General features: G+C 45.0%; 1 protein-coding gene and 1 long non-coding RNA gene across 30 annotated transcripts in view; both read left to right on the top strand.

The window, feature by feature from the left end:
* The window catches only part of AOPEP (aminopeptidase O (putative)), a 378,597-nt gene that overhangs the window by 66,588 nt on the left and 289,971 nt on the right, over positions 1-22,038 (top strand). For all 29 annotated transcript variants that reach the window (XR_004443283.1, XR_004443284.1, XR_004443285.1 and 26 more), the window contains exon 5: positions 7,912-8,157. Coding sequence is in view for 20 of the 29 variants with exons in the window: in XM_033236603.1 (XP_033092494.1) it covers positions 7,912-8,157 (246 nt within the window). In the remaining 9 variants the exon portion in view is untranslated. The remainder of the gene's footprint in view (positions 1-7,911; positions 8,158-22,038) is intronic.
* LOC117098269 lies at positions 10,470-16,580 on the top strand. Its single transcript, XR_004443296.1, has 4 exons — positions 10,470-11,735; positions 11,862-12,004; positions 14,993-15,119; positions 16,120-16,580. It is a non-coding gene; the product is annotated as an uncharacterized LOC117098269 (long non-coding RNA).

Here is a 22,038-nt window from a genome sequence, read left to right on the forward strand (position 1 = left end):
TCTCAAAAAAAAAAAAAAAAGAAAGAAAAAGAAGAAGAAAGAGAGGCTGTGGCTGGGCACGGTGGCTCAAGCCTATAATCCCAGCACTTTGGGAGGCCGAGACGGGCGGATCATGAGGTCAGGATATCGAGACCATCCTGGCTAACACGGTGAAACCCCGTCTCTACTAAAAAAAAAAAAGAAACTAGCCGGGCGAGGTGGCAGGCGCCTGTAGTCCCAGCTACTCGGGAGGCTGAGGCAGGAGAATGGCGTAAACCCGGGAGGCGGAGCTTGCAGTGAGCTGAGATCTGGCCACTGCACTCCAGCCTGGGCGACAGAGCGAGACCCCATGTCAACAACAAAAAAAAAAAAAAAAAAAGAGAGGCTGAGCGTGGTGGCTCAGGCCTATAATCCCCCACTTTGGGAGGTTGAGGTGGGTGGATCACGAGGTCAGGAGTTTGAGACCAGCCTGGCCAACATGGTGAAACCCCATCTCTACTAAAAATACAGAAATTAGCCGGGCGTGGTGGCAGGTGTCTGTAATCCCAGCTATTCGGGAGGCCGAGGCAGGAGAATTGCTTGAACCTGGGAGGCAGAGGTTGCAGCGAGCCGAGATTGTGCCATTGCACTCCAGCCTGACGACAGAGCGAGACTCTGTCTTGGAAAAGAAAGGCAAAAGAGTTAAGAAGAAGAGATGTGAGCCTATTATTTATGCAGAAAGAGAGAAGAAGGTAAGTATATATGAAATCCTGTGAAGTGTGCTGAAATATTTATATGTGTTTGGCTAAATTCAAGGAATCCTCAGATTGAATGCCTCCTCTCCTCCCATACCTTTTAAGTTTGGTTTTCGGTGCTTAAGTGGTCAAAAACAAAGCTTCTGATGGATTACTTTCTAAGCTACTCTGCTGTGTTGGTTGTACCAACTGCTGTCAGCAGTGCACTGTGGGGACAGCAGCTCCCCCAGTGGGGCTAGTCGCTGCTTTAGGAGCACAGGACACAAGGAAACTGACACAAAGCCGTTGGGTTAAGGGAATCCTGCTTGGTCAGGGCTTTGTTAACATCAGTAGTGATTTCTTTTTTTTTTAAGTATGAACCAGATAAAATCATTTTGAGGCTTTCAAAAATTAGTATAGGCCATTGGATATTTACTGGCAGCCTGTCTAGATGTTCAATGGTTTCTAGCTTTGAGAGCCAAAAGAGGGAGAAGGGGGACGCCGAGAAGATGCACAGCACGTGCATCATGCAGCGCTCCTAGGATTTTATACCCAGCTCAACGGAGTCATTTTTCCTATTGACAGACAGTCACTGAGTCAGTACCTTCTGTTGGAGAAAGCCCAGAGTAATGGTAGAGATGATTCGTTACTCCTTGAAAACCAGCTAAGATATACTCCTAATGCAGATTCTTTTTGTGTTGATTTTATTTTGCCTTGCTGCTTTTACGAGTACCACAGTAACTGCGGCAGTTGGTCTTCATCTTTCAGAGATGAAGCTATGTTCTCTCTCTCCCGACGGGCACGTATTATTGCCTGCGTTTTGCCTTTTTTGGCAGAAGGGAGGTCATTTCCACTTCCTGTTCAGTAGCTTGCCTAGTTTGGACTGTCTTTCCTGAGCTATATGAACATCCTAGATTGCATATTAGATTTTACTTCTGTATTCTTGAGGGAAGAAGGGAATTGTGGGCAGAAGTGACATATTCTAGTTTCATGTGGAATTTTAATTTCATGTGAGATCCTCCTGTGCTCTCTTCCCTGCAGTAGGATCACACAGGAGGCTTTGTTTTGTAATTTCAGGTGGCCTGAATTTCTGGGTGGGGATGACAGGTGCTCCGGAGAGTCACTTAGATCTGCGGTGGACGTGGTATTAGCAAGAAGCACACTGTTTTGTGTTAAGCCACTGAAACACCAGGGTTGTTTGTTGCTGCAGCATATCCTAGGCTATCCTGAATTGATATACAGTAGCCAGGTTGTTTGTTGCTGCAGCATATCCTAGGCTATCCTGAACTGATATGCAGTAGCCAGGTTGTTTGTTGCTGCAGCATATCCTAGGCTATCCTGAACTGATATGCAGTAGCCAGGTTGTTTGTTGCTGCAGCATATCCTAGGCTATCCTGAATTGATATACAGTAGCCAGGTTGTTTGTTACTGCAGCATATCCTAGGCTATCCTGAACTGATATACAGTAGCCATTGGTTGTTCCACGTCAGAAACTAAGTCTTGATCTAAATGTAATCTCTTTTAGTCCTAAGGATAGGCCTGCAAGACGGATTGGATAGATTATTATTCCCATTTTATAGATAAGGCTGTTGAAGCTCAGATAGTAACTTGTTAACATTAATATACCTACTAAGTAGCAATACCTGGATTTATATCCAGGCCTGACCCCAGAGAGAGGTGAGTCAGAATCTTACCTGGAGACTTTAAAAAACTATATGTAACATTAACGCCTCACCTGGAGTCTGATCTACCTTCCCATCTGGAGAGTCACTGCCATGATTTGAGCCACCATGATTGACGGGAGTGTGTTGTGTTGGAACGGAAAACAGAAGTGGAGAGTGATGCCTTTGAGCCTGAAAGTGCCATTCTTGGTGGTTGGATGTAGCTCTTTGGACAAAGCCACACTTTCCTTATCTATAGAATGAAGGCTTTGTCCATGGCTTCTCAAATTCTCGATGGTGAAGAAGTACTCTTCCCTTTTTCATCTAAGGCCTCAGCATTGATTGATTCTTAGAGGAGCTGCTCAGTTGGAAAATGTGTGCCTTTGGAAGGCTAGGGGAAGGCAAGGACAGACGTTTGTTATTTTGCCTTTCTAGCCATATTCCAAAGAGATATGGGGCTGGGGAGTGGGCAGCAGCCACTGACTCTGTGCTCTCTCCTTCCTGCTCAGAAGCAGCCTAAATGGCTTCTCAGTTTTCTTGCATCCACTATTCTGAAAGGAGGAAGAAATGGTTAAATCAAATGAAGATTCTGGGATGTCTAAAATTCCTGTCGGGCTTTAGGGGAAGAAGCAAGTACAACTCCTCTCTTGTCCTCCTGAATTCACCAGTTGAGGAACAGAGGAGATAAAAATAAAGGTTTTATTATTGGCAGAAGCTGGACTGAAGGAGCTCAGGTGCATGGTCTCAGTGGGGTTTCTGAGACTCCATTTCCAAATGAGACAAATTTACCCACCCAAGTTACTAGCCCAGCCGGACTGCTGCCGGCCTCTGTAACACAGATGCAGAGTCCACCTGACACATGGCAGGAGCAGGTCCAAAGTGCACCCGCTGTGGGCAAGCAGATTCCAAAGAGAAAGCCTGTGTGGCCCAGCCAGTCAGGTCAGCTAGGGAGAGAGGTCCGAGTGCCACTCTGGGGAAGCGTGTCTTCCCATGGAACTGTGAGGCCTAGTGAATGGGGTTCCTCCCATGCCCCCCTTCCATGTCTCATAAACTATGAGTTTTCCCTTCCTTTATCAATATGCTCGTCCTTCAGGAATATGCTGCTGATAAAATCACAGCTTGCGTTTGCTTAGTCCTGCCCTGGCTGTGCGCTTCCTGTGTGCCGTCTTCAGTTGTCAGAAAGTGGCTTTGTTTTCATCCATTACATTTCTGACTCCATGCAAAGTTTGTCAGCAAAGGTGCTCTGAAGTGCCAGTCACAGTGGTGTTTTTTGGTTATGTTCACATCTGGTCCCTTTTGCCTTCCCCAGCACCCGTTCTACTTCAAACCTCCCTAAGACCACCAATCAAATTCACGTAAATCCAGCTTCCACAGGGGCCTGCTGTACCACAGGTTTTCATTTGCCGAAAGTGCTCATCTGGCTTCCAGAAATTTGGCCAAAGTGTTGGTCACTGAACTTTTATGATCAATGTTCATGTGGGTAAAATGATAGTAAGAACATTCCCTCTTCCAGCTCCACTTTCACACATGCTCTAGCCACTCTGGGTGAGCATTTTAGTAAATACATTGATTATAGGGCTTTCAGATAAGCTGTTGAAAGTTTATTAATTTTATTCAGCTGTAGTATAACCTTCTTCAGCCACAGGGGAATCTTTGTGTTTTGTTTCTTTAACCTCTTGAGGTCTTTGTGGGGGCCATACAGTTTAAACATGACACAGAAACTTGGATAAAGTCCAAAGGAACTTAGCAAAAATGATTAAAGGCATGGAAAATGGGCACTACAAAGAAGAAAACGCATTGAGACTGATTATTTGAAAGAAGAATCTGGTGGGGAACAGGTCTTCTTTAGCGTTGTAAAGTATATGAAAAGTTGCTTTGATAGAAAGTACGGCATATTTGAGTCGGTGCTGAATCTATGGAAGACTATTACTTTGTAAAAAGCACAGAATTGGCCGGGCGCGGTGGCTCAGCCTGTAATCCCAGCACTTTGGGAGGCTGAGGCGGGCGGATCACGAGGTCAGGAAATCGAGAGCATCCTGGCCAATATGGTGAAACCCTGTCTCTACTAAAAATACAAAAATTAGTTGGGCGTGGTGGCGGGCACCTGTAGTCCTAGCTTACGGGAAGCTGAGGCAGGAGAATGGCGTGAACCTGGGAGTTGGAGGTTACAGCCGAGATTGCACCACTACGCTCCAGCCTGGCGACAGAATGAGACTCCGTCTTAAAAAAAAAAAAGGACAATCCCCTGACCTCTTCACAAACAAGGCGATTCTATGAAGAATGGCTCGTGTGCTTAGTTATCGTAGAATCATAGTGCCAAAAGAAACCTTAGAAAACATTTTTGTTTGTGTATTTTTTAAGTATAATTAACATACAACAAAATGTGCAGATCTTAAATGTTCAGCTTAATGAGTTTACGATGTTGTATACAGCCTAAACCTGACAGAGAACATTCTGTCTCTGCAGTAAGTTAGTAAATTCTCTCATACCCTTTTCTTTTTTTTTTTTTTTTTTTTTGAGACAGAGTGATGCTCTGTTACCCAGGCTGGAGTGCAGTGGTGCGATCTTCGCTCACTGCATCTCTGCCTTTCAGGTTCAAGTGATTCTCCTGCCTCAGTCTCCCAAGTAGCTGGGATTACAGGCATGCGCCACCACACTTGGCTAATTTTTTTGTATTTTTAGTAGAGATGAGGTTTTACCATGTTGGCTAGGCTGGTCTCAAACTCCTGACCTCAAGTGATCTACCTGCCTCAACCTCCGAAAGTGCTGGGATTACAGGCATGAGCCACAGTGTCTGGCCTCTCATATCCTTTTCTAACTATTTCCTTACCTCCTCCAGCAGCCACTTTGGTGAGACCATGTTAAAGATGGGGAAAAAGAAGCCCCAGATACTGAGTTGCCTGCCTTGGTCACAAGTGAGCCCGGCTGAGAAGACAGTGAAGCCCAGGTTTCCTGATCCCTATGTGGGAACGCAGAAGTGGCTTTCCTGTTGCCATTTCCATTTCCATTTCTGTGGGAGCCTTACTGTTCTCACCTGGTCAGAGCTTGATTGCCTTAAAGTCCTGCATTTTTTCCCAGGGTTTGATTATAACAGTACTAATTCACAGAACTAGAGTCATCTTCATCATCTGAACTAGTGCCTTTTATTCCCAGAGAGACTCTAACTCACCTTGTTCCTGACTGGAAAAGAATATGAGAGAACTTACCATGGAGACGGAATGTTGTCTCTCAGGTTTAGGTTGTATACGATCATCAGAAATTCATCAAGCCAAACACTTTTGGGTATATCTTTGGCTACCTCAGTATTCTCTAACTTTCGGGTTCTTGGCAGCAAGAAATCATCTTTCCCTGTGTTGTGTTTAGAGGCCATTAGAATGACCTTTTTGCAAAACTGTGCTGTGGTAGATATAATGTAAGCTTATTCCTCAGCTTTGTCCAGAAGATGCCTGCACATGTCCAGTTTCTCTGGTTTAACATGATCTGAAAGCTTTGCAATAGAGATGATATGAGCTGAAATGACGGTAGCACATTATATACCTGTGTAAATACATGAGTAAAAGATATCGTGGTGGTTAATTTAATCAATGGCATTTTTCACTTTTCAAGACCTTTGACCACATTCATGCACCAGCACAGTACTTGTCATTAGGTGGACATTGCAGCCTTTTTAGGTAAATGTTCACCAGCAGGCACCTTGTCTCACTCTCTCCACAAAGCAAGGTTATCAATCCAGGGACTTTGGCCAGAATTCAATTTCAAGAATTATATTCTTCATGTCCTCTTATTCTGACACGTTTTTATGGGCCTCCATCCATTTTCTTACTCTCCGCTGTGGTGAAATGCCTTCGGTGCTGGAAGCTGTATTCCATGAACCATGCTGGTAGAAGGTGAGGCCTACCTGTACCTAGCCATATGGTCTCCTGAGCACTGGCCTTGGGTGAATGAAAGGTACTTCATACATTTGGAGAGGAATTGTTGCATTCTGCCCATATTGGGACATGCCAGCATCTTAAGATTTTTCATTATTCACTGTGAATCAAGTGAGCACATGTAGTTAGAACTGATTGAGTGCAGTGGCTCATGCCTATGATTCCAGCACTTTGGGAGGCTGAGGCAGGAGGATCATTTGAAGCCAGAAGTTTGAGACCACTCTGGCTTACAAAGTGAGACGCCATCTCCAGACCCCATCTCTTAAAAAAAAAAAAAATAGACCTGCGTGTGGCATGGCAACATGCCTGTAGTCCTAGCTGCTCAGCAGGCTGAGGTGGGAGGATTGTTTGAGCCCAGGAGTTGGAGGCTGCAGTGAGCTATGACCCTGCCACTGCAGTCCAGCCTGGGCAACAGAGTGAAACCATATGTTAAATGATAATAATAGTGATAGGCCGGGGCGTGGTGACTCATGCCTGTAATCCCAGCTCTTTGGGAAGCTGAGGCGGGTGGATTAACTGAGGTCAGGAGTTTGAGACCAGCCTGGCCAACATGGAAAAACCCCGTCTCTACTAAAAATACAAAATTAGCCAGGCGTGGTGGCGGTGCCTGTACTCCTAGCTACTCGGGAGGCTGAGTCAAGAGAATCGCTTGAGCCTGGGAGGTGGAAGTTGCAGTGAGCCGAGATCATGCCACTGCCCTCCAGCCTGGGAAACAGAGCTTGACTCCATCTAAAAAAATAATAATAAAATAAAATAAATAATAGTGATTAGAGGGGTTTTTCATTGTGTTTGAATAAAAGACATGTTAGCAGGTGAAAAAATGGAGTACTGTTGGATATAGATTTGAGTAGATAAGTTCTCTTGAGGCCTGTGAGTCAGGTTCTAGGAATTCTCTTTCAGTTCCGCCTTTGATGGAATAACTGGCAGTGGTCAGATGAAGCAGGCGGGGGTCTGATCTGCTTCCTTAAAAGGTTGGCTCAGTTAAATTTGTACTGAAAGTGGGTTGGGAAAAATACTGTATCAAAAGTGCCTCTGTGTTCCTTAATAACAGCTTTTGATGGGCTGTGTAAAGAACATCCAGATTACTATTCAGTAAAATGGTTTGTGTTCTTTTGAGGAGTTTGAGCCTGTAACTTTCATTGGGTTCATGGTTCTGCCTCAGTCCAAGTCTTTTCTTCTAGGTAATCCCAGAATTGGATCTTTAACTTGTGTGTACTGCTCCTTCCTTTCTGAGTTAGGAATTGTCTCTAATTTGGAGATTGTTCATATGGTGATACTTGAAAACACCTAATCGAGGGCAGGAATTGTTTGTATTTTGGTGAGAAGTTTTACTGTTTTGCGTCTTAGAGGTCCCCCCACAACAAAGTTAATTCTAAAACAAGATTTTAGTACTTTCACTTACCTTAGATTGAAGCTAGTCTGTTGATTCAAATGCACGAATAAGTTTTTATCCTGTAAATTTTCACTGCTGCACAGAGCCAGTCAAGCCAACAATTGAAATGAACAGTCTTTGCTTGTGAGTCTGTCTGAACCTCTGTCTCCTAAAAGTTGTCTACATCTGCAAGATTGCCTCACCTCCACAGCAAGAATAATAAACATGGTTTACCGTTTATTTTGTGTTGTTCCCAGGGATGTTGGTGTTTGCAGTCACATGGACTACCCCTGCCGCTTCCAGAATGCTTCTGCCACCACCCAGGAGATCATTCCTCATCGTGTCTTTGCCCCTGTGTGCCTCACAGGTGCCTGCCAAGAGACCCTTGTGCAGCTGATCCCTCCTTGCCTCTCAGCAGCGCATTCTGTTCTGGGAACACACCCGTTCTCTCGGCTGGATGTTCTCATCGTCCCTGCCAACTTTCCAAGTCTGGGGATGGCCAGGTATGTTGTTCCATTGTGGCACTTGGGGTATGTACATTTTGGAAATTCTTTGACTATGTCTTGCTTTCCTTGAGCTCTGTCAGAGCTGTCATTTGATTAAATGGAAGGGCTATGGTTGCTCATGCTTGGACATCTCATTGCTGCCTTGAGGAACAATTTTAATGCAGACTCCCTCATGCATGAGCCTTTGAGTGTCATGGGCTCAGTTCAGACTGTGTTGAAAAGAAAAGGCTCACACTGTTGCTGGGATTGAGAATGCATAGTGCCCCTGAGTGGTGAGTGCTGGGTCACGGCTGATGAGTGGCTGTTAGCTTGGATGATGACAGCGTAATGCTAATGAGCCCAAGGTTATAGCATCGGGCTCTGGGCACAGTAACATGACTCGGTCCCAAGTCCACAGGCTGCTCACCTAATCCTGACCAGCTGTCTCGTCCATTCTCACCACTGGGCACAAGGGCACCGACTTGAGAGCCCCTGTGTCAAATAGACTGTGGATGGATCAGTGTAAATCCATCCCTACTGCTAGAAAAACAGCTCAAAGCAGATGACTTACTGTAGGGGCAGAGGGGAAGTCACGTGCTACTGTTTTTTAATATAATAAATGCACTTTTGCTATTGTGTCTTGGTTTGGTTCCCTGTATTTATTTAGGCTAAAATCTGTTCATTAATGCCATTGTTCAGTCATTAATGGGTGTCTGTGTTCCAGTGAGAAAAGATAGAGAATGTGCTTGGTTATATTTCCATTTGAAAATCTTAATCATTAACAGTGAATATGCTTGACTGAGGATGGGAAAAATAAGCTCATCAAAACATGTGACTTTAAGTTTTTCCCTATTAGTCAAGGAAATTCCTGCTGCCAATTAATTCCCATGGTTTTGAGCAGCTGTCATTCGTGGTGTTTTCCCTGAAAACTGCACACATTCTTAGTAAAATCATGAGCAGAAAAGAACTGACCAGAACATTTGCTTTTGATCTTTACTACATATATGTACTTTCAAAAGACTGGCTGGCTCGGCTTAATCCTTGAGGAGGTCTGAGAAAATCATTTAGACTGATTTTTATCCTGTATTTATGAAGATAATGGGAATGCAGAAACTAGGACAATTATATATATTTGGTTATGTGCATCATATAATTGTCTTGGATGTCTATATATAGAATTTGTCCTAACGGCGGTGTGGGGGCTTCTTTCGTCCCTTTGAAGAGTCTGCTGGACTTAATTTAAGTAGTAGAAGTGTTGGTGAAGAAAGAGTTGTTTATTAAATGTTTCTTATTTGTACATGGGCTTGAGGGGCCCTATTTACTTGGGAGTTTTTAGCACTTTCCGAGAATTGCAGTTTTTTAAAGGCATGTTTGCTGGCAGTTCCAAGTTCTGGCCTGAGGGAACCAAAGGCAAAGTATTTTTCGTGCACAGGATTCTGTTTTCCACAGCTCCTTCCTGACATCAGTCTGCCAAAGCCAGAATGAGTCGACCTGCAGGTCATTCTGTAGAGCTGCTCTTTTCATGTGTGCATGCCCAAGCAGGTAGGCTGTGTGTTTGCTGCTTTTTGCAATATTTAAAGTGATTTAAACATGCTTAACTCTGTTTAAAGTAGTAAGCGTAAGTACCGTAAGGCCAAATGGTCCTGGGCACAAATATTGAAAAATATGATGGTGATAATAACTGAGCAGCAACAAGACGCTTTTATGCTTAAAAGCAGGAGAAGCGTACGTTCAAAATTTGTGGTGGGTTGTCAAATATCGTTTTTTCCCTTCCTTTTAGACTGTGGAAGTAAAGTCTGCCCGGGTCTAGCTGTTTTTCTGGACTTACTACCATTCCCTGGATGAGAGCTGTGGAAGGAGGACTGTGGTGTCTTCCACTGCCAGTTGGGGTGGGGAAGGGGAGTGCTCTGTTTTTCCAAACTCTGACTTCAGTTGATTCCACTTGCCTGGCTTGACTCTGTCGGGATCCCAACACCTTGGGCCACATGCGGCTGAGTGGGGTTTATGACTCAGCTGGCTACTGGGACCCTGCTGCTTTATTTATGGTCGAGGCTTTGCTTGAGGTTTTATAAAGCAAAGCTGAAACAAAAATGATGGCTTTGTAAGTCAGCTTCGTACCCTAAACAGGAATAGAAAAACTTCAAGGCTAGGAGGAGTCATCCAAAAAGACCTCCATAGTGAAACTTGCCGTGGTCCTCTTAGATATAATATGCCAAGAGATCAAAGGACTTCTTGGTAAATTAAATGGCTCCTTCCTGAGTCCATATTTTATAAACATGTAGGCAAGATGATAAATTCCATGCCTCAGGACTTCTTTAGTGATCGGGTCTTAACTCTAGTGAATGGCTGGTTTTATGCCATTCCTGTGTATTCTTTTCTTTTTTGGCAAATGATGTTAAACGTTCCCTCCTGAACTAAAATGGGAACATTGTTATTGATCATGTCAAGGAGTTTCTGAGCATTTTGGATGATATTCATGATGATTTCACTATTTTAAATATTTCATATCATGGTTTTCATGAATAAGCTGAAAGTTCTCCTCTTTGATTCTGTTTTTGAGCTTGATTCTGGTATTTCAGTGAAATGGGGAAGAAACACATTTATAAAACTTGGATGTATGATGATGACAAATCAGTTTATAAGAAGGTAAATAATATACAAGTAATATTTTAGAATTTTGAATGCTTTTCAAACATGGCAGTAACTAGAACGTTTCTCAGTACTGCTCTTCATGATGTTTGTCACCTTTTAATGTAACAGGAGCCATTACTAACCGACCCCCTGCCCCGCCCCAGTCCTATTCGGAATCACTGTTCAAGGGGAGAGGGGCTTTCCTTCTCTGCTGAGAAAAACCACTGGGTTGCCTTTCAGATGCTTTCCTCAGCGGGTGTGTGTGGCTTTCAGTTCTTGTTCCGTTGTGTTTTTGCCTTCCGTGAAGACTGAATCTGCCATGTCAGGAACCGTCAAGTGTACATTCCTTGACTTGACTACTATGATGTCTGTATGAAGATATGCATGCGTTTAAAATGCATCTCTGAAGTACACGCAGCGCTCTTCCTGTTGGTTTAATTAATATTCTACCATTTTCGTTGTCCTCGTGTGTTCTCAGAGTCTCTGCTGGGGACTGACTGGCAAGTGTGATATCTTAATGTTGAGAAATACATGGAAGGAGCTCATCATCACACTTACTTACACTCTCTGTTATAACAGCAACAACGTTAATGGAATCGTATTCTAGAACCAGGCTTATGACAGTTGCTTAAAACGAACACCTTAATCTTACCTCTGTATGTGTGTGTAATAAATGCTTTGCTTCACATTTGTCTTTCAGCAGTTCACAATTACATGTCATGGGCATAATTAGGTTGGCAGAACTACCTTGCTGACATCCAAATATGTTCTTTTCTTTCCTTGTATTTGAATTTCAAGAATCTCTTGCAGCTTATTTCAGAGTGGTTTTCCGTGATGAACACTGAAGTTAAAAGCCACGTGTTCTGCAGTTCTGCTTCACGGGTCAGCTGTTCACATGCATCTTCACCCTTCATCCCACTGGGAAAATTGAGGGGGAAAAGTGACTCTCGTGTGGCCGATGACAGGTGACAGATTCTTTGACCTTTTCCCCACTCGTTCTTGTTCTTGTCCCCACCAGATGGTCTTGATCATTTGGTTCTTGTTTATTTATTCTTACAATAAATATTTATCAAGTGTGTACTGTGTGCCAGGTAGTACTTACGATGCAGAGCCTACAAGGGTGAACGAGATTGAGGAGGTCTCTGTCCTTATGAAACGGACATTCTAGTCGGGAGAAAATTAGTGTGCGTGAAACAAGTAATTAAGACGTATGCTATGAAGAAAATAAAATCAGGTAAGTGTCACAGTGGAGAATCAATAGCATCGTTAGGGTGAGAGGGAAAAGCTTCCTTAACGAGTGACATTCAGGCTAAGACTGAAGAATATAAAGGACTCAGCTTTGTGACCATCTGGTGGAAAAGCGCTCCAGTCCACAGGCCTCAGGGTGGGAACCACTCTCGTGGGTTGGAGGAGCAGAGTGAAGGCCAGGATGGTGGCAGGTCAGTGAGGTCTCACAATGGCTTTTCTTAGCCCCATCCTTAGTCAGCTTGGGTGCCAGGAGCAAGTGAGCCACTAGGAAATGGCAAGATTGAGTCAGGTCCATCATTCTAGGCAGACAGGGGTTATGGGAAGAGATCAGATCTTTTTTTTTTTTTCTTGGGACCGCAGTTACCCATACCATCTCCCGACTGGCTGGTGAGAACCCGGCTGGCGTAGCAGCTGCTGTTCTTGAGCGGAATGCCCCACGGCCAAAGCTGTCAGGACACCTGGCGTCCAGACTGGCAACGGTCCCTTTGTAGAGAAGGGAGGAGTCCTAGATACCACGTTTTCTTCCCCTGGCAGCTGCTGATTGATTCTTTGCGAGGTTTTTAGACGTCATTGGTCACAGAGAGGGAAGCTGTGTCTGTATATCTGCTCATCCTAGTTTTAAAGGTTTTTTGAATGAAAATAGGATTGACAATTAAAGACCATAGAGAAAATTATCAATTATTAAAATCTTCACAATATGCTTCACTCTAAGGAAAAACTATAAAGCTGCCTCTTACACAGGCTTATTCTTACAAGATCTGATTGTGCAACAAAAGACTTCTGAATGCTTATGCTGGTTCCTGACTATTGCATGCACAATTTTCTTAAGTACCTCAATTTGCAAATAAACGGTATGCACGTACATGCCCAAGAATGAATGTAACCAGCTTTTTCCTCCACTCCCGCCTCCCGGGTTAGACAGGGTGTTGTCCTGTTTATTCTTATCTCCCAGCCAATGTGTAGTAGAATAAGCAAAACATAACATGCTGGTACAAAGGGCCTGTTGTTTTCAGCTTTCTAATTGTGCTCCTTTCTGCTGGGGAAGGAAGCAGTCGTTAATTTCTGTCATTATCTTAGGTAGCAAGGTTCCACAGCTTTGAGGAATTTTCTTCGCTTGTTCTTTGTTGGCTTTACTTGAATTTTTGATCCTTCAAACCGAAACCACCATACTTTTAAACAATCCTTCTTTAGATTTCAGGGGATGTGACCTCCTGATTTCAAGGCAAGATGCAGCCATAATGATTTTTTGCCTCAGGAATCAGGCTGTGAGCCTTAAATTAGTATGCCTTCCAGTTCACCATGGCTGCCAACTTCTCCACTTCCTCCGATGTGCTGCGTAGTTTTGTTTTGTGCGTGGGTTTTGTTACTTGTTACTGTTGTCGTTTCTTTCTCAGATTTTAATAAATTCTCAATTTTCTTTCTGCATGGATTGTTTTTTAAAAAGATGTTGAATGGGCATTTCTTTCCCCTGTTTTGCAGTATCACTCTTCTCTGCTTTTTTGAACAGGTGGGTGTGAATGATAGAAAGCAGCTCATACCATCCTTTTTTTCTGCAAAATTTTAATCCCTTGTTTACTGGCAACCCTGCCGTTGCTGTAGAGATGAACAAGCAGAATGAGCTGTGAACGTGAGGCACATGCAAGGTGATTTATGCCCATGTGTGCTTCCCCTTTGTTGCTTTCTTTGTGTTCACTTTCTCCATTTTCTCTTTTATTTCAATTTTCCTTCTTGAGAAAATTATTTGACTTTATTTGCATCCTATGTTATAGGTGGGGACTTTCCCCTTCTACTGTGTTCTGGTTCTTTCATTTTTGTGTTCCTGAACTAGTAACTGGTCATAGTATTCCATAGTATTGTGTTCCTGAACTAGTAACTGGTATTCATGAAGGGATGTTCTTCTGGGACTCTTGGCTGGGATGATTTTGTTCCTCTTGACAAGACCAGTTTGTACTAAGCAAGGTAGGTAGTGAGAATGTGTGCGTATGTTCCGTTTTTTACAGAGCGGGTATAAGAGGATATACAATGTCCCGAAGTCACTTAGAAGCAGGAAGTCAAGGAGAAAGTAAAATGGCCTCATTTTGTGATGATTCTCAGAGTCTGGTGGTCCAGACTTAGGCAAGGCCGATCTGTAACTGTGTCTAAGGCAGCGAGTGCTTGGTTTAGGGTCTCCACACAGAACCTTGCTGTCCCTGTGAGTGAAGCTATCGTTGAAGGTCAGCATGCACTGTGGGCTGGCTTTGAGGCAGCCATAGAATCTGGATACCAGGCAAATTCCTGATCACATGAGTTTTTGGGGGGCCAGGCTCTCTCTCTTCTGTTGGAGCAACAGGCAGAGTGAACTCACAGCTTTTGGGTTAACTAGAATCTTCTTTTTGCCATTAAACAGCTGTGTTGCTTGTCAGATCGAGAAGTAGCATCTTATCATCATTATGTCGTGATTCTTCGCCCTCTGAAAGATGATGCTTAGGTGTTTGGTTTTCTTTGAACTGTTCTTCCCACACAAAGACTGCCAGTCCTGCCTTCAGAGAACACTGCTGGGGCCATCCTTCAAGAGCAATTGTCAGGCCTTTGAAAGGGCTTCCTGAAGCAGTCATTCCTCTACCTGTGTTCGTAATCTCTCTATTGATGTCATCCTAGGTTCCTAATGTCTTCCAGCCCTTGAGCCTGAGATGGCACTACCTTGCCATTTTTTCCATTACAAAGAAAAGGCTTTTTCTCTGCCTTCCCACTTATTTCTCTACTGAATAGAGAAATGAGGCATCATTACTGAATAGAACATACACTCCCTGGGTGAAAAAGAACAATGGAGTTCAGTGCACAAAGTTGCCTAACTTGGGATATTCCCAGTCTTGCCAGCTCTTTCTCCTTAGACCAGTACCCAGAGTGAGCAAATACTACCAGCTTCTGTACTGCTGATGCATGCATGTGGGCATGGAGCTATGCAAGTCTTTCTTTTAAGGTAGATTTCTTTTAGGGAAAACACCAACTCTGGAAGGTCCTCAGGCGGGGTACAATGTGTGAACAGCTCTGCCATAGGGAATATTGCCAAGATGCAGCCGGAGCCCACCTCTGCACCACAGAGGCCTGTTTGCATAAAGTGGGTGAGAAATTGCCTTCTTTCTACATTTCACCCCTAATAAGTAATTGGAAGAGTGTCTCAGCCACCTTTTTTTCTTTTCTTTTTTCTTTCTTTTTTGAGACAGAGTCTCACTCTGTTGCCCAAGCTGGAGTGCAGGGGTGCGATCTCGGCTCACTGCAACCTCTGCCTCCCAGGTTTAGGCAGTTCTCCTGCTTCAGCCTCCCGCGTAGCAGGGACTACAGGCACATGCCGCTTCGCCTGGCTAATTTTTTGTATTTTAGTAGAGACAGGGTTTCACCGTGTTGCCCAGGCTGGTCGCGAACTCCTGAACTTAGGCAGTCCACCCGCCTCAGCCTCCCCAAGAGCTGGGATTACAGGCATGAGCCACTGCACCCAGCACTTTTCTTTAAGAGAAGTGTTAACCTGCTTATATTAAAAGGCCACAGATGTGAGGGGGATGCGCCCTTCAAAAATGGATTACTTTTTTTAAAAAAATTGAATACTAAGTGGGAGTTGAGGTACATTGCACAAATCTGCCCTGATTTAACCCCAGAGTGGAGCTCACAGTAGAACATGTTATACTGCATGGTTAACTAACCATGCTATTTATAGAGGTGACTCCTCGGAAAGTCTAGACATTGTTCCCAGAAGACAGAATGCCAAATCTGCAGTCATTGAACAAACCAAATCTGCTCCTACCTTCCCAACTAGCTTGCTAAGAATAATCACCTCCCTGTTTCTCACCATAAAATGGAAGTCTGGGAACCTCATTCGAAGAAAGTGTGGATGATAGTTGGGTTCCCCAGCCAAGACTTGGGGTAGGTAAGGGGGAGGGGGTGCTCCTGTGAGCCTGGTACTACCCTACCCACCCTGGGCCTGTGCTCCTTGGAGCCCACCTTGCTCAGTTGTTGGAAGCCGTGGTTGGCAGGTCCTAGTTTTTGAGTAGGTCTCCTCTAAGAGGACCTCAGGATGGTGCTTTTCTTTGGGGATGAGCCAGCTGCAGTTTTTGCTTTTTTCCGTAGATGTGCAGTTGTAGAACCTCCTGTTGGAAGCTGGCAGTTGGAAAGGGGCGGATGGACAAAGCCAAGAACTCACTCGATAAACACGTATCAACAGACAGGTCTGATGAATGCTAACGATGCTGTGGCCGCGAGGAAGCATAGACCTTTAGCCTGAATCTACACTGGGAGGTTCTAAAGTTGATTTCAAGGAAGACGAGTTTTGTGGAATGTTAATAATGTGGGAAAAGGAACTGTAGGCTAATGAGTTTAGGAAATAAATGGATTAAACAAACTTAAAAGAGATTCTTTACTGGAGGGCTTCTAAGAAAGCCTTTAATATTCTTAGGATCCTGATTTAGTATCCTGGTATATCTGTGCATCTTGAAGACAGAGACAGGATAGGCAGTATTCCCCCAACTGTTGTGCCAAGGGACCCCTTTTTACAGTGAGCATTTTGTGGAACCACTGTGGTTTCAAAACAAACCCACCTCCTCAAAACACACTTTGGAAAATGATTCTATTCAGAAATATCTGGGAGTCCCTGATACAGCTGGAGATAGAATTCACCTTTCATTCTGTCAGTGTGAGTGAGGACCTGACCTGCAGGCATCAGGCCCTGGGCAAGGGCTTTGCTTTATAGCAGTGAGGAAGCACAGGTCCTGCCCTCTCGGGACTCACAGTTTGGTGCCGGAGGCCCCCATGCTTTTCTGTTTATAGACGTCTTTTTGAGCAATTGCCCAATTCATATATCTTTATTTATTTATTTATAAGTTGTATGCATTTAGTACAATGTTAGTATGTTAGGTACACTACAAAACACATACACAAAATAGAAAATGTGAAAGGATGAGAATAAAAATTATGAAAAGTAAATTCTATCACTTTCCCCCTTCATCCCAAAGAATTAACACGTGCCCTGGGATCCCTTCAGCTGCCTGGGCCCTACCCTGGAGACTCTGGCTCAGTGAATTGAGCCGCAGTCTTGGTACCTGGAAGGCCAACAGGTCCTCCCAGCTGATTCTGCTGCAGGTGTTGGAGAGCAGCGTGTGTTGTGTGGGGACTATATGGACAGGTATCACCCGGACAGCTTGCACTGACTCCAGACCTTGCCATCATGTCACAAGTGAGAAGGTCAGAAAGAGGCTGGAGCGTGCCGGTGAGTGGGTGAGAAAGCTCCCTGGTGATGCTTCCTGCCTGTCTGTTGCTTGGAAGGAGGCTGTGCTTCCTAGGAACTGCATCCAGTCACAGGCGGGGACTTTGGGCAAGTCACTGGGCCTCCCTGGCCTAATTTTCTTCTCTGGAAAAGTAAGGGGGTGATTTAGAATAACCTGCAGAATGTCTTAGGGCTCCTACATTTGATTTAACTGAGGTTTTTTTTTTTTTTTTTGAGACAGTGCAGTGACGTGGTCTCGGATCATTGCATACTCTACCTCCTGGGTTCAGGCGATTCTCCTGCCTCAGCCTCCCGAGTAGATGAGATTACAGGTGCATGCCACCACACCCGGCTAATTTTTGTATTTTTAGTAGAGATGAGGTTTCACCATGTTGGCCAGGCTGGTCTTGAACTTCTCACCTCAAGCGATCCGCCTGCCTCAGCCTCCCAAAGTGCGGGGATTACAGGCATGAGCCTCTGCGGCCGGCCTTTAATCAGGTTTTTTATTTGAACAGGGTTGGAGGTGATTCAGTTTCCTTCAGCAATTTAAAATACATGTATATTTTCTTTTTGATGTAAGAGCTAGTTAGATCATGAGGCTTGGATTTTCTTGGACTCAGTGGGCACCTAGGCAGTAGTAGGTGTTTAAATTTTAGGCCCCCAAGCAGAAGTTTCGAAGGGGGCCTCTTTTACCCTTGTTAATTGCAAAATAAACAGATCTCAAGGGCAGGGGCCCCTTTTCATGATAACTGCCTCTGTTTTGTGCACCATCAGTGAAAAGCATCATTTCAAATACTCCATCAGGAGTGGGTTCCATCACTGAAGGCCTCCTTCCTTCAGCCCAGCAATTTACCACTCAGACCCCCTCCTTTGACCCCTCAGAGTCAGTGCCTAACCTGCCCCCCAACCCGTCACATGTCTTTAGCTTCCAGATATCTCCATTTGCAAGCTAATAAGTTGCACATACATATGTTTGAACAGTTGTCAGGCTTGTCTGCTGCTCAAACTGTGCTTTAGTTTAAAACAACAGAGAACTCAGAGGGGGGGAATGGATGAAGACATTTCAGATGTGCCTGCAGGTGGTGGTGTTCTGACCTTGACAGTCAGTTTTAAATGACTTGTCAAGTACCAATGTGTGCTTCTGGGCACCCCCACCTGGAAGATATTATGTCCCCTAGGCTTTATGTGCCCCAGCAGGCAGGCATGAGGTCCTTGGATTTTGTTTTCACTGATGGAAGGTTAATGCATGCATGGCAGAACTTCACTGAGAGGGCCCCAGCTACAAACCCTGTTTTCATTTAATTCTGATCTCTCTTCTCCCTTGGCCTTTCCCTCCCTGCCCCCAGACCTCTTCCCTCTGGACTCTCTCCACTCCCCATCAGCCCTCCCTTCTCTGCCACAGCTGCCCCCCACCACCACTTCTTTGGCTTCAAACCATTTCTCCTGGCTTTGATATCTCCTTGCAGAGCTGTAAGCAATCAGGAGATTGTGGTTCCCAGAGCTCAGCAGGGTGCACTGCCTGATAGGGGGCTCGGCCCCAGTCTCCAGGCCACTGCACGAAATTGCACCCAGAAAGCCTGCCCAGGCCCCTGTGCCTGTCCCGGTAACCACTCGGGTGCAGCCCTCAGAGGAGGCATCTCCTCAGCTTAAGTGTTGTCTGGGGAGAACTTCTTAGGATTATTCTAACCTTTCCAGTGGTCCAGGTTCATCTGTCTGAATTTTACCTGTTTAAACTTGGAGTGTCTCCCATGCCCTCAAAGGCCGCACATGCTTGTGCTGGAAGTTGGGGTGAGGAGAATAAATGGACAGATGAAAGGAACCTATCGGATTCATCCTCCTGCCTACCAACACTTTGACAGTTTCCAGTTATTTGAGGGTACAGTTGATGGTCCTTTATCCAGGGAACACTTCTTCTTCAGCTTCCTTGTCCGAGGCTCCTGCATGTTCAGGGAGACCTGCACTGTGTTTCCAAAGGTAGAGATGAGGGAAAGGGTGCTCGTTCTCAGGACCACGTGCACATCTTCTCGCTCTGTAATACTTCCTTAACCTTGGGAATAAGTAGGCCCAGAACTAGATCTTACTTCTCTGATGGATAATACCACCAGCAATGGGCTCCACTGTTCGGTGGGCTCGTGGGGACGTATGAAGGAGAGGGTCCCTGCCTGGCCCCTTAGATATCTTGCTGAGATCTCACTTAGAATCTAAGAGGAAGACCAGTGCCTGCCAACCTGTCCTTCCAGAATCCGGAGGTCTTCCCGAGGCCATAGAAGTGCATCACACTGTCTCGCTCCAAGGACTCAAACCACGTTCTCTTTATACCCCCTGCCTGAGGGGCACCTCTGTAAGGGAATCTTATGACTTACCTTTGGCACAAGTCCTACCCTGGGATTTCCCAGTTAGAATGCTGAGTAGAGGAGGCTGAGAAATGTGTGGTATGAGAGTGACTGGACCATGTTTCCTACCACTGGGAGGAGCCTGCTGTCAGAGAATGTAGGAGAAACAGAATAAGGGAGAGAAATGGCATTCACTCTGTGCCCCTGCCCTTCCTATGGATCTCTCAGCCTTCAAATAAGGACTTTATTTGGTCAAAGCTGGTTGAGTTGAGTTTCTGTTGTTTACACCCACAGCCCTGAATAATTTACAAAGGGACACTTCTCTTTTGCTTTTTACAAGCAAAAGCATCAGTTAGACCTTAGGATTGGGAAGGGGAGTCAGTTGTGTGGATCTAAAAGGAAGAAGCTGAAGCCCCAAATATAATTTAAAACGTTTTATTGAGCCAAAGTGAAGATGGCTGCCTGGACAGCTCAGACCCAAGGAGCCTTGGATATGAACTCCCTTCTGCCTTTGTTACAAGCAGGTTTTTAGAGGCAAAAAAAAGGGACAAGGAGTGGGCTGCACAAAGTGGTTTGTTAGGAATTTCCGTGGGTTTTAGAAATAACATTGATTAGCGATTGGCTGTACGTTGTTAAGCTATAGGGGTGGTTTGTAGAGTCTGCGGTGGCGTCGTTAGGTGGATTTATAGCTGTCATAACTCACCTTCTTCAGATGAAAGATCTTGGTTGCTTTGAGTAAACCAGACAGTGTCTGGACTGATGAAGGTCCACCTCTGGCCTTCAGATTCTTTAATGATGATATCACCTGACTTTATAGCTTTCGGGATGTCCTCAGATAATGTCTCCTCTCACAAACAAGCTCCAGGTCCTTCCACAGCCCCTGCTGTCACAGGCTCCCTGCAACTTCCTTCCAGACTAGCCCTTTCCTCCCCGTCACCAGCCCGTGCTAAGACCTGGAATCCTTGCTCCTCGGAGCGGCCTCTCTGCTCTGCCCCTCCCATGTTTTTCCACCCACCAGGAAGGGCAAGCTGTGCTTTCTGCTTCCCTGAGGAGTTTCTCCTGCGGGGTGATGAGTCCCAGCAGGCGCTGACAGTGGATCAGGGCCCCGGCTTCTATAGCTCTTGGCCTCTGAAGCACAGGGCAGGTGGATCCCCATGGTGAGTTGTTTGCTTGAGCTGAGCTGCAGACATGGGTTGGAGCATGAGCACGGGCAAGCCCCAGACAACCAAGAACATTTCAAATTCTGCTCCCCACAGGATGGAATGTGAGATTGATGCTCAAGGGACCTCTGCCCTGGCTGTGTCCAAGCTCTTGACCGCCACAAGAGGGAATTCAAGGACAAGTTGGAAGATAAAGTACACACTCAGGAAAAGGGAGTTTGGTGTACTGAAGAGAGTAGTCCTGTGCAAGGGAGGTTGGGGTTTCCGTAACCAAGGGGTGGACTATCCAGCTGTGCTGGATCATTGAAATTATGTAGCAAGGTGGTCTGTGGGTAAATCTTTCAAACTTGCAGTTTAATCCTGAATTGTTAATATAAGAACAACAGGTGTGGTTTATTACCACAGAAACCCCTCCAATTGGTTCCTGCTCTGGCCCTGTTGGGGACTCATATGATGGCTTAATAATGAGCGCAAATCCTGGTAAATATTGCCATACTCCGGAAAGTTCTGAGTTGCTGCTTCATTTGTGGCAGTCCCACCTTTTAGACAGCCGCCTTTCACTCTGTGGAGAAGGTCTGGTTTCCTGGGCTTAGGAGGTACCCCAGGTATTTAATTTTTGGTTTTAGAAATCTGGGCCTTGGATGGAGAGACCTGATACCCAAAGAGGGAGGTTGGGACTTGAGTGGCATTCTTCTCTGAGTCCTCTTCAGTGGGGCTGCATACAAGGATGTCATCCGCATATTGGAGAATGACTCCCCATTTCTAGCTCTAGCTCCCTTTATTCTTGTGCCAAGGCATTTCTGAACACGTGAGGGCCATCCCTGAAGCCCTGAGGCAGTACTCTCCAGGTGTGCTGCTGGATAATACTAGTTCCAGGATTAGTCCTCTCAAGAGCAAACAAATACTGAGAGTGAGAACGCAAAGGGATACAAAAAAAAAAAGATAGAATACCGTGAACCGGTTGGTCTCCCGGTATTCGGGTAAGTATGGTGTAAGGATTTGGCACTGTTGGACATAAAGGAATTACAGCCTCATTAATGGCTCTCGAATCTTGAATTAGACGATATTCTCTGTTTGGTTTTTGGGTAGGGAGGACCAGGAGTATTACAAGGAGACTGACATGGAATCAGGAAGCCATGTTTTAAAAACTTGTCAATTAGAGGTTGGAGTCCTTGCCTGGCTTTTGGTTTGAGAGGATATTGATGCTTGTGTGGGAAATTATTTTTGTCTTTTAAAGAGGTGTTCACTGGCTGAGCATAAATTGCTTTGCCAGGGATTTCTTGGTCCCATATTT

This window comes from Trachypithecus francoisi, unplaced genomic scaffold, assembly GCF_009764315.1.
Source record: "Trachypithecus francoisi isolate TF-2019V2 unplaced genomic scaffold, Tfra_2.0 Lachesis_group16, whole genome shotgun sequence".
NCBI classification, from domain to species: Eukaryota; Metazoa; Chordata; class Mammalia; order Primates; family Cercopithecidae; genus Trachypithecus; species Trachypithecus francoisi.